The sequence below is a fragment of the Rana temporaria genome, chromosome 5 (assembly GCF_905171775.1).
Source record: "Rana temporaria chromosome 5, aRanTem1.1, whole genome shotgun sequence".
Lineage (NCBI taxonomy): Eukaryota > Metazoa > Chordata > Amphibia > Anura > Ranidae > Rana > Rana temporaria.
In genome coordinates, this window is record NC_053493.1 from 423,869,682 (window position 1) to 423,888,931 (window position 19,250).

The 19,250-nt window shown below is 45.5% G+C and overlaps 1 protein-coding gene across 20 annotated transcripts in view; it reads left to right on the forward strand.

Annotated features, from left to right (window-relative positions):
• MAP4 (microtubule associated protein 4) overlaps positions 1-17,820 on the forward strand; it is a 253,956-nt gene extending 236,136 nt beyond the window's left edge. For 12 of the 20 annotated variants that reach the window (XM_040355307.1, XM_040355319.1, XM_040355309.1 and 9 more), the window contains 7 exons: positions 3,889-3,981; positions 6,508-6,528; positions 8,511-8,588; positions 10,680-10,761; positions 12,863-12,933; positions 13,062-13,224; positions 15,880-17,820. In XM_040355307.1, coding sequence (XP_040211241.1) covers positions 3,889-3,981; positions 6,508-6,528; positions 8,511-8,588; positions 10,680-10,761; positions 12,863-12,933; positions 13,062-13,224; positions 15,880-15,887 — 516 coding nt within the window. In that variant the 3' untranslated portion in view covers positions 15,888-17,820. The remainder of the gene's footprint in view (positions 1-3,888; positions 3,982-6,507; positions 6,529-8,510; positions 8,589-10,679; positions 10,762-12,862; positions 12,934-13,061; positions 13,225-15,879) is intronic. The other 8 variants (XM_040355322.1, XM_040355315.1, XM_040355323.1 and 5 more) reach the window with 6 other exon arrangements.
• Positions 17,821-19,250: the final 1,430 nt, after the last annotated feature.

The window sequence follows — 19,250 nt, forward strand, 5'->3', positions numbered from 1 at the left end:
CAAAAACATTAGGTGTGGCCAAATCAACTGTTTGGAACATCCTTAAAAATAAAGAAGGCACCGGTGAGCTCGGCAACACCAAAAGACCCGGAAAACTGTGGTGGCTGAGCGAAGAATTCTTTCCCTGGTGAAGAAAACGCCCTTCACAACAGTTGGCCAGATGAAGAACACTCTCCAGGAGGGAGGTGTATGTGTGTCAAAGACACCATTGAAGAGAAGACTTCACCAGAGTGAATACAGAGAGGGGTCACCACAAGATGTAAACCATTGGTGAGCCTCAAAAACAGGAAGGCCAGATTAGAGTTTGCCAAACATCTAAAAAAGCCTTCACAGTTCTGGAAGGACATCCTATGGATAGATGAGACCAAGATCAACTTGTACCGGAGTGATGAGAAGAGTATGGAGAAGGAAAGGAACTGCTCATTATCCAAAGCATACCACCTCACCTGTGAAGCATGGTGGTGGTAGTGTCATGGCGTGGGCATGTATGGCTGCCAATGGAACTGCTTCTCTTGTATTTATTGATGTGATGATGAATTCTGAAGTGTTTCGGGCAATTTTATTATCGGCTCATATTCAGCCAAATGGTTCAGAACTCATTGGACGGCCCTTCACATTGCAGATGGACAATGACCCGAAGCATACTGCGAAAGCAACCAAAGAGTTTTTTAAAGGAAAGAAGTGGAATGTTATGCAATGGCCAAGTCAATCACCTGACCTGAATCCGATCGAGCATTTAACTTGCTGAAGGGAAAATGCCCCAAGAACAAGCAGGAACTGAAGACGGTTGCAGTAGAGGCCTGGCAGAGCCTTACCAGGGATGAAACCCAGCGTCTGGTGATGTCATCGCGTTTCAGACGTCAGGCTGTAATTGACTGCAAAGGATTTGCAACCAATTAATAAAAAGTGAAAGTATGATTTATGATTGTTGATCTGTCCCATTACTTTTGGTCCCTTTTAAAAAGTGGGAGGCACATCTACAAACTGTTGTAATTCCGATACCGTTCACCTGATCTGGATGTAAATTCTCTCAAATTAAAGCTGAGTCTGCAGGTAAAGAACATCTTGTTCCTTAATTTCCAATCCATTGTGGTGGTGTATAGAGCCAAAAAGATTAGAATTGTTGATGTCCCAATATTTATGGACCCGACTGTATCTGTTAAGTCGTTCAGGAGAGATTGTAATAACATCCCGTGTACATGAAGCCTAAGACTATAAAACTAAATAAAAAATTGCTACCAAAATTAACACTGGTCATGGCATCTTCAGCCTGGGTTCACACAGGAGCGGTTGGGGAAACTGCATGCAATTCAGACCTGAATCGCACCACATTCCTGTTCATGTCACATGCAATTCTTTGCAGTGCGATTTGGAGACGGTAATTTGGTACGGGATCAAATATCACCACTAAGGTACCGGTACTCTGTGAGTACTTAACCAAAAGTATCGGTACTCCCCGCAAAGATATTGGTACTCGGTATTGGCGTGTACTTAACCGAAAGTATCAGTATTCGCCAATTAACAAAAAAGGTATCGGTGCAACCCTAGTCTATAAATCTAAATAAGGGATAATTGAAGGACAAGGGTTTTGTGCCAAAATAACGATGGTCCCTCTAGTTGGGTACGGTTGGAAGTTCTCGGTTTGGGTGGAGGTTGGTGGTCTTGGTCACTCACTGACTTGTGTTTTTTGGTCTCAGGCACCTCCTGTACTAACATTTCTGGCTTGTGCTTGTATGAATGGTGTGTGGCCGTGATCTTCTCACTTGCAAAGGCCATCATGAACGTTTATGGTCTTCCCTTTGTACGGATCCAGCATATTACTGACGCAACCCCCAAGGTATAGTGGCCTGTTTATACACCTTGGCCGAAGAATTGCTTGACACCACATGAGTCGCTACTCTCTACTAGGGGCCCATTTTCTTCACTGCGTGGAGTTAACGAGGGTTTAAGGTAGTCCAGTAAGGTGAAGAGAATGAGGCAGGCAGAATAGGTGGAGATAAGAGGGGGGAAGGAAGGGAAAGGGCCAACATCCAACCCTCTGTCTCCCCAGATTTGGCACAGCCAGTAAAGCAACCTCCAAATGCCGCAGGATGTCAATTCAACCCAACGGGGATATCTACGCCTCTGTGTGTAAATTCGTGCCTGTATAACCATTTTAGAGGAATTTTTAACAAAGGACCCTCTCCATAGCCACCAGATTTTCCATCTCATTTATTTCAGTAACTTTTTTCAACCAAACGGAGATCGATGGTGCTTGTGTCTGCTTCCAGAAAAGTGGTATGCAGCTTTTTGCAGCTGTAAGCACTAATGGTAAAATGGAGCGTCTGAAAGTCTTTGGAGTTCAGGAGTGCGCTGCATGCGGAGTTCAGGAGTGCTTCCTTGCATCTCTACTCTCTCCTACCTGGCCCGGCTTTAGTGCCTCCCTGTGTAGGCGGCTCTGCTGCCGCTGTTTTTGGCTCTAGTGCCTCCCCGTGTAGGCTGCTCTGCTGCCGCTGTATTTGGCTCTAGTACCTCCCCCGTGTAGGCGGTTCTGCTGCTGCTGTATTCAGCTCTAGTGCCTCCCCCGTGTATGCTGCTCTGCCGACCTCTTGACAGAACAGTACAAGCCAGCATAGCTTGGCCAACAGCTTATATTTACACGTAAGCTTTTATGGTCTTAGTGTTTGTTTTGTTTTTTTACAAATTTTGACTTTTTATATAATTTTGGTTGCTGCTTCTCTTTCCGATACCATTTTATATAATCACTAGATCAGTGATGGTGAACCTCGGCACCCCAGATGTTTTGAAACTAAATTTTCCTATGATGCTCAACTACACTGCAGTGTGAGCATCATGGGAAATGTATTTCAAAAATATCTGGGGTGCCAAGGTTCACCATCACTGGTCTCCAAACTGGCCCGGCGGCCAGATGCGGCCCTTTGCTTGCCTGAACCTGGCCCTTGAAGCACTATTCCTCCCACTGATACAAGACACAATTCTGCCAATTGAGATCAACAATGGGGCACCATTTCTCCCACTGACATTAACAATGGGGAACTTTTCCTCCCAATGATAAAAAATAGGGCGATGTTTGCTCTGACTGACGGCAGAAAAATTTCTACTCTTGCTGGCCGCAGTCCGGCCCCCCAAAAGTGTGAATGACAATAAACCGGCCCTTTGTTTAGAAAGTTTGGAGACCCCCTGCTCTAGAACGTCGAAAATCTGCACTTTTTTATTTTTATTTTGGCTCCACTATAAATTGGGTAGTAGGGAGATCCTTGAAATGCAGGTCCCCTGGTACAGCCTCCTCTCCAGCAAGGAGAACGGTAAGTAACACAATAGTGACCGTGCAAAATCTGGTGAGGCCAGCAGTCAGAGGCGGCAGCAGTGCCTTAGATGATCTTGCACTGCAGCTATGAGCCTAGTGAATGGGAGTCTCTGGGTACAGGAGTATCTGCTGTGAATTGCCACCCTTAACCAGCACTTTTTTTTTATCTTGGCTACCCAATTATTATTATTTTTTTGATGGATAAAACCAAACGTAGCTTTTACCGTCCCTCTGTTCTGAAGGACAAGGCGCACATACACTGATCTCTCATGGGGTGGTTGTAGCTTTGCTCTCTACATTGCCCGAATCTCCGATCTCCTGTGTGTGACGAGCGGGGGGGGGGGGGGCTGGTGGTGTTGTGGTGTGATGGTGGCTCGCAGTAGTGACGTGTATGTCTTTTGGTACAGCCGCTTGTCCGCTTTCTCTGTTGTCTGCTTCATGTCACCTTCCTTCCCGTCATCATAAATAACACTGTCCTCTCCTGTTTTCTGCGTCATGTGATTTTTCTAACCGTACCTTTCCACTTCTGTTGTCGTTTTTTTTTTTTTTTTTTTTTTTTTCTTCATCCTGTCACGCTCCAGGTCCAGATTGTCTCCAAAAAAGCCAACTACAGCCACGTTCAGTCCAAGTGTGGCTCAAAGGACAATATTAAGCATGTTCCTGGTGGTGGGAATGTAAGTATGGTCTGGGGGCTTCTCTGTTCTGTGTACGCTAATGTCCATATTGTGGCTCTTCTGCATGTACTAAACTATGTTTATGTGTTTGTGTGCCAGTTCCATGTACAGAAAGTGTTTTCTGCCCAATGGGGGGGGGGGGGGGGCGGGTGTTATGGTCCTCAGACCCTCTTTTATATGTGGTGCATGGGGAGGGGGGGGGGGGGTGCTGCATCTGAGAAATCAAAGTGCTGCATTATTGTATAGGTCAATTTCCCAGAGACGTACATTTTTTTTTTTTTTTCCCCTATTGAAAAGTCTGTGGCGTGCATAACACTACCCAAGAAACGTCACCCGGTGCAGGAAAAAATGTGCACACACATAAAGAGTGAAACACAAAAAACTGAGGGGTGCTGCGTCAATTGGCCCTCCGAAAAGGGCTCAACTCTGATCCCGGGGGGCGTTGGGCTCCTGACAGGGACTCAAGTAAACTGTGGTCCGTGCAGCCGAAGCCACACGGACCCAAACTCCTCGGAGGGACTGCCGAAACAGAACCCTCCTCGGTGAGGCTCCCCCCCCCCCCCGAAAGGGAGACCCCATGTGAGCAGGCGAACTAAGCCAAAAGGCCATGTCCGCCCACTCCCAAGACTTTCATAGCCGGCCCGAGGACCAGCACCCTACTCGTCACACACAAAGTGCAAGCACCAACAGAAAAAAGACAAAAACGTGACAAACAAGGGAGTAAAATAAAAAAGAAAGTGGGGGAGAAGGAAGGTGGGAGAGGTGAGTGGAAAGTGACCAACGTGAAATACGTTGGCGGCCCCCCGGCCAGGAAACAAAAATTCCCCTGGTCCTAGCCAAAAGGCTCGGCTACATTATTCTATTTCACATTAACATGGGAAGCCATTGTACACCATTGTATTTGTCAGCAAGCTCACCAGTCGACATATTATGACGTATGTAACTCACGCTTTATGCGTTTGCCGTTCCATATTTTGAATGTATTCTATAGCTGTCTGGATGCACCTTCTAGTGCAGGGACAGGGATATGCAGTGAACCTCCAGCTGTTGCAGAACTACAAGTCCCATGAGGCATAGCAAGACTCTAGCAGCCACATGCATGACAGCCAGAGGCATGATGGGAGTTTTGCAACAGCTGGTGGTCCGCTGATTGCATATCTAGTGGCTCACGATTTCAGTAAATCGCTAAGACTCCGTGCCCTGCAAGCAGAGAGATGAAAACGTTTACCAAGTTGCCCTCAGGCAGCTTGTAGGCCAGTGATGGTGAACCTTGGGGGGCCCCCCCCCCCAGGTGTTTTGGAACTACATTTCCCATGATACTTAAGTACACTGCAGAGTGCTTGAACATCGTGGGAAATTCCAAAACATCTGGGGTGCCGAGGTTCGCCATCACTGTTGTAGGCAATTTTTTGTCTGTTTTTAGGAGTCCCCATTTCCTTTGTAGGGGGTTTCCTATATAAGCAAGTCCATATAGAACAGGAGTCTCCAAACTGTCTAAATAAAGGGCTAGTTTACTGTCCTTCCAGCAGGACAACAACCCTAAAGTACAGCCAGAGCTACAATGGAATGGTTTAGATCAAAGCCTATTCATGGGTTAGAATGGCCCAGTCACAGTCCAGACCTAAATCCCATCGAGAATCTGTGGCAAGACTTGAAAATTGCTGATCAGACGCTCTCCATCCAATCTGACAGAGCTTGAGATATTTTACAAAGAAGAATGAGGGGAAATGTCCCTCTCTAGATGTGCAAAGCTGGTAGAGACTTCCCCAAAAAGACTTGTAGAGAAAGGGGGTTCTACAAAGTATTGACTCCGGGGGGCGCCCCCCCCACACACACACACTTTTCACATGTATAATTTTCCTTCCACTTCACAATTACGTGACACTTTGTGTTGGTCTCTCACATAAAATCCCAATAAAATACATTTGTTTTTGATTGTAACATGAGAAAATGTGGGAAATTTTAAGGCATTGTATATACCACACCCATGGGATCCCTCCTAGATCTCAAGCTGAAACTCACTATAGTAGATAACGCTACTACACTTCTCTTCACTGACTCCCGGGCCCCACGCCGACTGGCTGCCTTGTGAATACAGGAGGCCGTCTGTTTTCATGATGTTGAGGGCAGTTTCTGCCCCCCACCCCCTCCCCCCTCCGTAACCCCAGAGCCAATCATTTGAGCAGGGATCCTCAAACTATGGCCCTCCAGCTGTTGAACTACACATCCCATGAGGCATTGTAACACACTGACATTCACAGACATGACTAGGCATGATGGGAATTGTAGTTCCTGAACAACTGGAGGGCCATAGTTTGAAGACCCCTGCATTAGAGGTTGTCACTTGTGCTGGGACATGTATGTAATGTTTTAACTTATGGTGGCAGCCATGTTGGAACACTTTTGTGGTTTTTAGGTTTATAAACGTGTGTAAGAGGCCGACCAGAGAAATTCCTGTGCTGCCTGCTGCAGTTGAATGCTGTAATTTTCTCATGCATTGTATACTTTATTTTTATTTTTTTATAGGAAATCCAGAGTTTGGTCAAGGTACTCTTTGCTGATATTTTTTCTTTCTTCTTCTATCTCCTCCTTTCTTCTAAGATCTCCTTTCTTTCCTCTTCGATCTCCTTTCTTCTTTCTTCTCCTCCTTTTCTTCTTTCTTCTCCTCCTTTTCTTCTTTCTTCTCCTCCTTTTCTTCTTTCTTCTCCTCCTTTTCTTCTTTCTTCTCCTCCTTTTCTTCTTTCTTCTCCCCCTTTTCTTCTCCCCCTTTTCTTCTCCCCCTTTTCTTCTTTCTTCTCCCCCTTTTCTTCTTTCTTCTCCCCCTTTTCTTCTTTCTTCTCCCCCTCCTCTTCTTTCTTCTCCCCCTCCTCGTCCTCGTCCTCCTCCTCCTCCTCCTCCTCCTCCTCCTCCTCCTCCTCCTCCTCCTCCTCCTCCTCCTCCTCCTCCTCCTCCTCCTCCTCCTCCTCTTTCTTCTCCTCCTCCTCCTCTTTCTTCTCCTCCTCCTCCTCTTTCTTCTCCTCTTCCTCCTTCTCCTCCTCTTTCCTCTTTCTTCTCCTCCTCCTCCTCTTTCTTCTCCTCTTCCTCCTCCTCCTCCTCTTTCCTCTTTCTTCTCCTCCTCTTTCCTCTTTCTTCTCCTCCTCCTCCTCCTTGTTCTCCTCCTCCTCCTCTTTCCTCCTTGTTCTCCTCCTCCTCCTCTTTCCTCCTTGTTCTCCTCCTCCTTTTTCCTCTTTCCTCCTTGTTCTCCTCCTCCTTTTTCCTCTTTCCTCCTTGTTCTCCTCCTCCTTTTTCCTCTTTCTTCTCCTCCTCCTTTTTCCTCTTTCTTCTCCTCCTCCTTTTTTCTCTTTCTTCTCCTCCTCCTTTTTCCTCTTTCTTCTCCTCCTCCTTTTTCCTCTTTCTTCTCCTCCTCCTTTTTCCTCTTTCTTCTCCTCCTCCTTTTTCCTCTTTCTTCTCCTCCTCCTTTTTCCTCTTTCTTCTCCTCCTCCTTTTTCCTCTTTCTTCTCCTCCTCCTCCTTTTTCCTCTTTCTTCTCCTCCTCCTCCTTTTTCCTCTTTCTTCTCCTCCTCCTTTTTCCTCTTTCTTCTCCTCCTCCTTTTTCCTCTTTCTTCTTTCTTCTTCTCACACAAAACACAATTGGTACAGGAAGCTATGATATTTAAAAGAACTCCATTCCAGTATTTTAAAAATATTGGCATCTTTTGTATGTGCCCTATCTATCGCACATGGCTCGGCTGTAAGCGATGGTTGGTTGAGGAACCAGAGCCAGTCATCTTTTTTTTTTTTTTTTTTTTTTTTTTTTTTTATGATTCAATTGGTTGCAACCTGAGGATGCGTGAGGTCTGCACCTTTCTAAGAGTAACAGATCTTTCTTTCCCTGCTGGCTGTATATTGGAATGGCACAATCAAGATGCGACGCAAGTCTAAAAGTAATCTGGTGTTCTGAGATTTGGCAAAGCGCTGGTGGGTGCAGGTTTGAGCTGCATGGTTTGAGGCCATAGTGGAGCCAGGATGGGGTCTGGACCCTGTGGTAGGGCAATATGATTATCTATTTTTATTATTTTTGATGACGTTCATACATCATGTTTCTGGTGTATAATTTGTATTTGAAGGGTGGACCATTTACTGAAGCATTCTAAAACTAGTTTCTGTCTTGAATAGAAAAGGTTCAGTTGTATATAATATAATAATGTATCTGTGAATATCAAAAGCTTTTCCAGAATAGATGGAATGTTTTATATTCACGCTGAGCAGTAGTTCTGAGTTGTCCGATTCTCAAGCCAGTAGGTCCTTCTGGCTTCTAGGTGAATGTGAAGGTCTAGCTCGGCTCCTTAAATTTTTTTATTTTATCTTTTTAAATGACTGAATACGTAGAACTCCTGGAGACACAATACTGACTGGAAGACACTGAGAATTCTTTTTTTTTTTTTTCTACTCTTGCATCTACCTATACTATCAATACCTGCTGTCTATACTGCTTCCCCTGCAGTCAGTCACCCCACTGTGAGAACGAGCTAAACAATTTATTATTTACAGGTAACAAATTCTACAAAGCCATCTGCGGGTGCTGCCCGCCCGCCTGCATCCAGCAGCAACAAAACTGGCAGTGCCAATGTGAGTAATGGGGCAACCTCTCCTGTTTTCCTCTGTCTTCACTGATGCATCCTGTCCTAGACCTATCACACATGCCAGGCTCTAATACTATGACTTCTGCGGCAGAAGAACTCCTTACTGGGGATCCCCCTTAAGGTTTATAGTGAAAGACCAGGCTAGTCAAAACTGACCAAAGATGCACGCTTTCCTGTGGTTGTCAGGCTCTCTAGATTGGATATATTTGGGTCCCTGGCTCTTTACACCTGCTGTACCCAATGTTAGAAGGCTCCTCTCCTCCCTGTGGTAAAGATCCCGGCTCCTCTCATCCCTGTGGTAAAGATCCTGGCTCTGTGTACCTGCTATGCTGATTATAAGGGGTTCCCCTATCCCTGTGCTGAGTTCTCGGGTCTGTATACCTGCTGTGTTGAGTTGCATCTTGATATAACGCGGTCATTTTCCCCGTAGGATCCCGGTACGATGTCTTTAGTGTGTGGGAGGAAACTGTAGTACCTGGAGGAAAACCACGCAGGCACAGGGAGAACATGCAAACTTTAGGCAGATGGTGTCGTGGTCTACATTCGAACCAGCAACCCTTTTACTGCTAGGTGAAAGTGCTAACCACTACACCACTGTGCTGCCCCCTTATGAGGGCTTCCCACCATCCATGTGCCAAGTTCCCGGGTCTGTACACCTGCTGTGGCCGTTATGAGGGGTTCCCACCCCGTCTCTGTGCTGAGTTCCCGAGTCTGAACACCTGCTCTGCTGATCATGAGATAGCCACCAAGTGCAACATACTCCATAAATTTGAGTTGAATCATAAATCGGAACTGGAAGGACAGACCCTTTAAATGGGGTTTACCGACACTCCAAGTAGACCAGATGTTTATGTCGCTGGATTGCTAGTCTGCTGCAATTATTAGCTGTAGATTGCACCCCTTTTCCCTCCCCAGCACTTCTCCACATTGCTGTAAACCGGCTGCTGGGAGGCCGTGTCTAGCCTGGCTGGTAACCTACCTCCCGGTGTGGAGACTAAACGCCTGTAGATGAAAACCGAATCCTCATTCTTCCTTTATGATAAGAAACATTGTCTGACAGTTTTGCCCATTTACAGCACCGCTGACAGTCAAACCGTTTTCCCCAAATGTAATTTTCCCCAATATTTTTCAAATTTTTCCAATTTTAATTTGTTCAAATTTTTTCCAATTTTGTAATTTGTTCAAATTTTTCCAATTTTGTAATTTGTTCAAATTTTTCCAATTTTGTAATTTGTTCAAATTTTTCCAATCCTAATTTGTTCAAATTTTTCCAATTTTAATTTGTTCAAATTTTTCCAATTTTAATTTGTTCAAATTTTTCCAATTTTCATTTGTTCAAATTTCATTTGTTCAAATTTCATTTGTTCAAATTTCATTTGTTCAAATTTTTCCAATTTTAATTTGTTCAAATTTTTTACCATTTTTGTAATTTGTTCAAATTTTTCCAATTTTAATTTGTTCAAATTTTTCCAATTTTTTTTAATTTGTTCAAATTTTTCCAATTTTTTTTAATTTGTTCAAATTTTTCAAATTTTTTTTAATTTGTTCAAATTTTTCCAATTTTTTTTAATTTGTTCAAATTTTTCCAATTTTTTTTAATTTGTTAAAATTTTTCCAATTTTTTTTAATTTGTTAAAATTTTTCCAATTTAAATTCATTCTAGTCTTTTTGCTGGCCTATGTACCTTTCACTTCAGCATTTGAGGAAGTTCTGCTTGCACCGATTTATCATCCTAAAGCTTCCCAGGCCGGAGTTTTTCTGCCGTACACTTCCCTCCTATCTGAAATTATTGGTGGTGAAAGAGCGCCCTGCTCGGCTAACGCTGGCTTTGATTCCTGCTAATGTAGGTGGATTTTTCGCTGCTGATGTCTCAACCAAACACCTCCAATGATCTGATCTTTTTTTTTTCTTCCTTGTCTACCTTTTCAGGTTTCGGTTTCTGTACACAATGAATTTGTTCTGTTTGGGTGTGTAGATGTGTGGGGGTTGTCTGTTTAGTGCACAAACACGCTGGTCCCACTTCTGATAAGGATTGTCTAGTTTTTTTTTTTAATAGCTCCATTTTATCCTTTAACAGGTGCAGATTACGAACAAAAAAATGGATATATCAAAGGCTGCTGCCAAGTACGGATCAAAACCCGTCACCAAGCACAAGACGGGTAAATATACAAAGAGAAGCATGGGTTTCGTGTTTTTAGGTTACAAAGGAATTCAAAGTATGGATATTTCTATACAGAGCTACATTGTTCCAGCTTGGCACACTAGAACTATGTATGTATACCGTGTTTCCCCCGAAAATAAGCCCGGGTCCTTCCCCTTTTGGGGGAGATGAGAATAACCACAGAGCTTCCCGGATTATCCACCACTATGAGATCGCCCATTCCATCCCTGAGTGGTAAATATAGCATTACTAGGTATAATTATTTTGGTGCCCAACTTAACCACTTAAGGACCGCCTCCTGTACATTTACGTCGGCAGAATGGCACGGCTGGGCACATGCATGTACGTCCTGTGCTAGCACCCAGCCGTGGGTCGCGGGCGTGCACCTGCGACGAGGTCCAAAGCTGCGGGACCCGATCGCCGCTGGAGTCCCGCGATCGGTCCCCGGAGCTGAAGAACGGGAAGAGCTGTGTGTAAACCCCCGTTCACTGTGGCGGCGTCATCGATCGCGTGATTCCTTTTTTAGGGATACACAATCGATGATGCCACACCTACAGCCAAACCCCCCTACAGTTAGAAACGCATATTAGTTCATACATAACCCCTTCAGCGCCCCCTTGTGGTTAACTCCCAAACTGCAATTGTCATTTTCACAGTAATCGGTGCATTTTAAATGCATTTTTTGCTGTGAAAATTACAATGGTCCCAAAAATGTGTCAGAAGTGTCCGTCATAATGGCGCAGTCACGAAAAAAATCGCTGATCGCCGCCATTAGTAGGTAGTAAAAAAAATTAATAATATTAATAAAAATGCAATAAAACTATCCCCTATTTTATTTTTCCGGGGTAGGTTTTATTTTTCCGGGGTAGGTCTTATTTTCCAGTCCTCCTGAAAAATCAGGGTATGTCTTATTTTCCCAGGCCTCGATTTCCTTCGGGGGCAGGTCTCGCTTTTCCTTCGGGGGCAGGTCTCGCTTTTCCTTCGGGGGCAGGTCTCGCTTTTCCTTCGGGGGCAGGTCTCGCTTTTCCATCGGGGGCAGGTCTCGCTTTTCCATCGGGGGCAGGTCTCGCTTTTCCATCGGGGGCAGGTCTCGCTTTTCCTTCGGGGGAAGGTCTTGCTTTCCTTCCTGGGGAACACGGTAGCATGCCTGGCCGATGCCCCTAGAGCAGTGGTTCTCAACCTTGCTAGTGCCGTGACCCCTTAATAACATTTCTCAACTCCTTGGTGGGGGGTGGGGGAAATGGGATGAGTGGCATTGCTGGTGGGGGGAGGGGGGCGATCAGTGGCAGTGCTGGGGAGAGTACTGATCAGCCAAATTAGGTGCTCTTGTTCAATCAAGGTCATCTGCTGATCTGAGAACTGTAGTGGGGATATTTAATGGCAACTATAATCGCAGGTAGTGTTTACTCAATGTGTCTCTGGTTTCACACTGTCTCTGACTTTGTGGTGTCTCGTAGCAGTGACACCTATGCTGAAATCAGGAGATGGGGTCTCCTCCAGCCCCTCCCCTTTCACATTCCTCACCAGTCAGCTGACCTCTAGTCTCTGCTCCCCAGCCATGCCGTGAACTAAATAGGCGGCTGCGAAGAGGCTGAGTGGGCGGCCGCGGGCTCTAGAAACAGCCCAGCTGGGCGGCCACAGACTCCATGCACAGCTCTGCTGGGCGGCTGCAAAAAAGATCGGGGAGAGGCGTGGGCTTCAGCAACAGCCAAGGATTTGGTGACCCCTGGCAAATCATCATTCGACCCCCGAGGGGGTCCCGACCCCAGGTTGAGAACCACTGCCCTAGAGTGTGCCACTTTTTAGTGTGGGTTTTTTTTTTCCCCTAGACTTTTGCAGTAATGTGACACAAAAAAATGCAACTACCACTATTTTATTCTCTGGGTGTCTGTGTTCAGAAAATATTTGGAGGTTTTATGAAATCTTCAGGCGTAAAAATATCTTTTTTAAATGCGTGGAAAACAAAATGCAAAAATGTCTCTGGCCACAAAAAAGGTTAACCGCCATCATACGGTTAAAGAATATAATATTTTTCACTATATGTAGTGGTTCTTTGAAGCCCTATTTTACACCTCCTCCTCTTCTATCATTCTTCTTAGGTGTTGCCGATGGCAAATCTGAAGTGAATTCGAAGAAGACAGAAGTAACAAAGCCTCAGGACAGCACAAAAGTGAGAATCTCGCTCACACCGGTGTTTGGAGTGATATGTTGACATTTCCCGCTCCTGTTCTAAAAGATGCAATGAAGTAAGACATTGATTTTATTTATTTTTTTTCCTTTTTTTTTTTTTTTGTACAGGAAAACGAGGGGGAGCCACTGGTACCTTCACAGAACGTGGACCTAGTGACACCTACAGAGGTTACAGCGGCAGACACACGGGAAAATGCGGTGGAGGAGACTCTTCCTGTAGATGACAACCAAAGGGAAATCCAGAGCTTCAATGCTGTCATACCAGAGACAAGTAAGAATCGCACTGGGCTAATGTGCTAGATAGAAGCAGTGATAGGCGAGAGTTGGACCCCCCATACACACCATTAGATTTTCTGCAGATTTTTGTCTTCAGATTTAACAAAACCATGTAGTGTAAGGGCAAGCCTGATTGCATGCAAATTGAAACTCATAAGGTTTGACCTCTATTATATGGTTTTGGTAACTCTGAAGACAAAAATTTGCAGAAAATCTAATAGTGTGTAATGGGGTCTTAGTAAAAGTTCCTCAGGAGCAGAGACACGGACGTGTTACGTCAGACTAGAACAAGTCACAGCCGCAATACCTGATGGGTGGGAGTCCAGTTTTCCTGCCCCTGAAGAACTTTCACAGACACAGAAGGTAGAATTGTAGAACGCACAGCAGCAATACCTAATAGGGTTGTCCCGATACCACTTTAAGACCAAGTACAAGTACCGATACTTTTTTAATGTCATGTGACAGTTTCTCAAAGCACAATACAGATTGGGTAGCACTGATGAGCACTGACAGATGGAGGACACTGAGATATGGCGATGGCAGGGGGGCTGGCACTGAGATATGGCGATGGCAGGGGGGCTGGCACTGAGATATGGCAATGGCAGGGGGGCTGGCACTGAGATATGGCAATGGCAGGGGGGCGGGCACTGAGATATGGCACTGGCAGGGGGCGGGCACTGAGATATGGCACTGGCAGGGGGGTGGGCACTTAACAACCAGTGAATAGTAGAGCCAGCACCTGTCAGTGTCCTTAACCAGTGAATAGTAGAGCTGGCACTCGCCAGTGTCCCGAACAACCAGTGAATAGTGGAGCTGGCAATCGCCAGTGTCCTTAACAACCAGTGAATAGTAGAGCTGGCAATCGCCAGTGTCCTTAACAACCAGTGAATAGTGGAGCTGGCAATCGCCAGTGTCCTTAACAACCAGTGAATAGTGGAGCTGGCAATCGCCAGTGTCCTTAACAACCAGTGAATAGTGGAGCTGGCAATCGCCAGTGTCCTTAATTCTTTTATTTTTTTTGCAAATTTTTTGGGGGTCTTTTTATTTTATTTTTTTTAGTGTGGACCTCCACTTTAAAACTTCGTCTGACTGTTTTACATGTTGAATTTTAAAAGCCTAATGCTAATCTCGTAGGCTTTTTAATCGGACAGGAGTTTTCTGCTTTTAAAATTCAACATGTAAACATAGAACATGGAGTTGTAAGTTCTGTATTTCACTATATCAACTCCGTTTTACTATTAAAAAGTGTAAAATGCAAATCTCCGATGGGTGTAACAAGATGTCCCCTTATCCCCCTTCTCAGTGTATCTTTACTGCGGTAGAGTGCGGGGTATAGCCCATATGTTTTAGAGCTACATTTCCCATGATGCTCTGCAGCGTAGATGAGCATCATGGGAAATGTAGTGGCAGGGGACTAGTCTTGCACTGTGAAGATTGGCGGATTAGGTGAGTATATCTCGGCTATCTAATCCCCCTAGACCAGGGATCCTCAAACTACGGCCCTCCAGCTGTTGTAGAACTACACATCCCATGAGGTATTGTAACACACTGACATTCACAGACATGACTAGGCATGATGGGAATTGTAGTTCCTGAACAACTGGAGGGCCGTAGTTTGAAGACCATGCCCCTAGACCCATGATGGCAAACCTTGACACCCCAGATGTTTTGGAGCTACATTTCCCATGATGCTCTGCAGTGTAGGTGATGGGCATCATGGGAAATGTAGTTCCAAAACATCTGGGGCTGCCCTAGACCAAAACAGTCGCACTGCATATTTGAAGGGGGGGGGGGGGGGAGAGACACACTTTAAGGGATTCCTATAATTTTAGGCTGCCATTGCTGATGGCCCTCTGAAGATGTTGGTTGCCTCCTGGCTTTGTTTACTTATTTATTGGCCATCATTGAAGTCATTGGATCAGCATGAAAGCAGATGGGAGCACATTTTTAGAAGAAGATATCAGCAGTGGCCCCTACAAGTTCTGATGCAGGTATTCTTTTAGCATTGGCTATGGTGGGGTGAGTACTGGAAGGATCCTGGCCCTCGGGGGACCCAGTTTGGACAGCCATGTTTGTTTAAATGTGGGTGAGCCACAGCTACGCCATGGGTGATATCCTAAATCTAGGGTGCTGTAGAAATATTATTTTACATCCAAAACCAGTCTCTAAGGCTTTTTTTACACGGATGTTCCGATCGGGTCTGCCACTCCGTTTTTTTTTCCTTGGCAGACCTGACCAGAACCTCCATTCTTCCCTATGGAATGGCGGCTGTAAATGGACATGTGTCGATTTACACCCGCCTACATCTGATCTACCAAAAACAGACTGCTGGGGATGCGTTAACCATCTGGTGGACAGGATGGCAGTCGGGTGTAAACGGGCATTCAATCTGTTTTTTAGAGAGGTGTCTGTGTCCGCTCTGCATGAGCGGAGCAGACACAGACCGTGCGCCTGCTCAGCGGGAATCTGCAGAGAGATCCCAGCGCTGAGCAAGCGGATCATAGCTGCAGTCGTCCGCCCTGTGTGAAGGAGGTCTTAAGACTATGCCACTCGATATAAAGGACCCCGCTGCCGTTGTTGGGGGGTGGAGAGCAAGGCTTATGTCAGCAATGTAATTGATATCTGAGCAAGAAATGCTTTTATTTTCCAGGCATCTAATGATGAATTTGTGGTGTCGTCTCCCATCTTGTCTCATTGTCTGATCTCCTCCCTGTACAACTCCCACATCTGTCCTTCCCACTTGTTCTCCATCCGAAATCGTCACACTGTTTTACTGCAGATTGATGTGAGGTTGGGCCCCCCGCCGGCGAGAGATGGACCACGGAGAATGGCGTCTGCGTTCCCTACGCAGCATTTCCATCCACACCCCTTCCACTCCACCTATAACTCATCATACTGAGGACCTGTTCCTGCCGACTCCACTTCTCCACTGCTGACTAGTCCTCCACCAGGGGTCTCCGATCTCCCGCTACCCTAAACCCAGGAGCCCCTCGCGCTCCCACCAGTAAACGCTCTGCACTTTCTAAGAGGTGACCCAGTCCGCCAAGCCTCTCTCCACCTGGTGTCTGGCTACCGTGATGGGGCGACAGACATGGCGTTTCCGGAAGATGGGCTCTCGTGTATTGTGTGTCTTTATATATTTTTTTTTTTTATATCTATAGATGCTTTCTATGAATGTTTTTTTTTTTTTGTTTTGTTTTTTAGCAGTGTAATCTTCTGGTAGTGCACATTGAGCATGTCAGACCAATGGTAACAGATTACAAACCGAGAGGTATTCTTTGTTCGATTTTCTTTGGCCTTTTCTGAATCGTACAGGGTGGAGCTCCGGGGAGGAAGTGAAATAACGTTCTGCAAAGAAATGTCGACAATCTGTAGATTGCATGCTTCTGCGGGGAGAAAAAAAAAACATTGCTGAACAGCAGACTTTCTCGAGACACGATCGGTCCATCACCCAGCCAGAGACCAGGAAGAAGGTGGTTGTCACCGGTCCGGTCACGTCATTCGCTCTGTGACACAACCAGCCCTGTTGGAGACTTGTGTTCCTGTGTTATTATTTAATATTAATAATAAATGTTAAGTATATTATATATATATATATATATATATATAAATGACACACATGCACACATGCCGTAGACTCGTCTTAACTAGAATTCCAGGACTCCTTTATTACATTTGTGCGCAATTTCGTGTGCTACCATTTCTGCAAAGCTTCCATGATGTCCACGTTCCGTAGTCATCTACTGGCCTTTCCTACATCTATGACGCTGCTTAACATATCGAGCGCTTGTGACTGTTTTTTTTGTTTTTTCGTTTCTTTTATTTTTAACTTCATTGAAGGGTAAATTTGGGCAGAAGAAAGTTGATTTACGAAAGTTATGAGTATGTGACTTAACGGGAGCGACGCGGCACCTCGGACCGGCTGGCTCTCTATAGACAGAGGTCCCTCAATCCCAGCTCGGGGTTCTCCGTGGGGGGCGACTTCCGTTTTTTTTTTTTTTTTAGGGGGTTTAGACGGGGGTGAGAAGCCAGGAAAGGAGTCCCGCGGTGCCGGCCCGGCGCTCCTGGCTATGACGTCTTTTGGTTATTGCACGTTATATGAAATATTTGCCGATCGACGGTTTGTTTTTAAGGGTGTTTTTTGACGGGAAGGTTCATAGATGCCCGCGTGCCATGATAAGTCCCCAAATGGGAGGGGGAGGAGGGGGGGGGATGTCTATCTTCCTTTTTATGCGAGAAAAAGAACAAACTTCCACGTCATCTGCAGCTTACGGAAATGTCTCTCCCAAGACATTTAGAAATGAAATAAAAAGATGTTGCTTTGTATCGTTGTGGTTTGAACTAACATTTTTATGTGCTGTGACATGACACTAAAGACTGACGTGTAAATGATGAGCTCTCCGATGAAGCAGGATTGTGGGGGATAGACGGTCAGGGGGAGGGGGAAGGCGTAGGCAACAGGGGCGCAGAATAGAACAGTACCATACCCCCTCCCTCTGTACCTACACAAAGTTCTTATTGCACTTCTGTATTTTTATATATATATTAAAATATGTTGCATGGTTTCTAATAAAATGATGTTAAAATGTTACAAGATTGCAGTGGTGTAATGTTTCAGTTTCCTCCGGAAAAATTCGGGATTGAGCAGAAATGGGCCCATCTCGTTGACACTTTCATCCCCCTTGGGGTGTGGCTCCCCCAGCAGATGTGTGTTTATAGTTCTGCTTTACCTCCCCTCACCTTTTTACTGACTGATGCTCGATGGAAAAGTTACCTTCTGTCAATGTCTGTTTTGAGGAAAACTTGATGAAACCAGTAAATGTAAGTTAATAATTTAGAGACCAAGCTGGTCATGTCCTCTATAGCCAGAAAGTCATTAGGGGGGCTTTAACCAAGGTTTCCACATCATAATAATGGGCGTTCCACATTCAATGAAGCCAACAGACCTATCTACGCCACCCACGCCAGTTTCTATTTCAGAGTAAAAGGAGGCTGGCGCAGTGTCTGCACTAGTGGTAGCTGGTGCTCCATATTTAAAGGTGCGGCGGCAAGTGGAGGCACTGATTACCACTGTCCATCTCCCACATGCGGGGGATGGACAGACGGTGGCAAACGGTGCCCCCACTCCTGCGGGAAACGGCAGCGGCGATCCGTGCCCCAAGCAAGCCAATGAGTCTAATGCCGCGTACACACAATCGGAAATTCCGACACAAGTTCGATGTGAGCTTTTGGTCGGAAATTCCGACCGTGTGTAGGCTCCATCGGACATTTTCTGTTGGAATTTCCGACCACAAAAATTTGAGAGCTGGTTCTCAATTTTTCCGACAAGAAAACTTCTTGTCGGAAATTCCGATCGTCTGTATGCAATGCCGACGCACAAGAAGCCAGGCATGCTCAGAATCAAGCAGAAGAGCTGAACTGCCTATTGAACTTCAGTGATCTCGGCTTGTCGTACGTCACCGCGTTCTTGACGTTCACAATTTCTGACAAGATTTGTGTGACCGTGTGTATGCAACACAAGTTTGAACCAACATTCCGTCGGGGGGGGAAAAAAAAGGATTTTTGTACTCACCGTAAAATCCATTTCTCTGAGTTCATAGACGGACACAGCCTTCATTGACCTTAGGGTTATGCTTCTTCCTACCAGGAGATTTAGGCAGAATTCTACAGCACTTAAGGTGTTAAAAACTTTCCTTCATGCTGCTCCTCCCAGGGGGCGTGGCTCCCCCAGGCATAACCCACACCCTGCTTTAGCAGCCTCAGTTCGTAACAAGCAGTACAAACAAAGGAGGGGTGGGTGCTGTGTCCGTCTATGAACTCAGAGAAATGGATTTTACGGTGAGTACAAAAATCCTTTTTTCTCTTTCGTTCATAGACGGACACAGCCTTCATTGACCTTAGGGACGTCCCCAAGCAGTGTCAAAAAAATTCGAGGGGTGGGAAAAATAACACAGCAAAAACAGGTTACACCCCAAACAAAAACCGGAGTTACTCAACGGAGGAACTCCAACCTTAAACTGC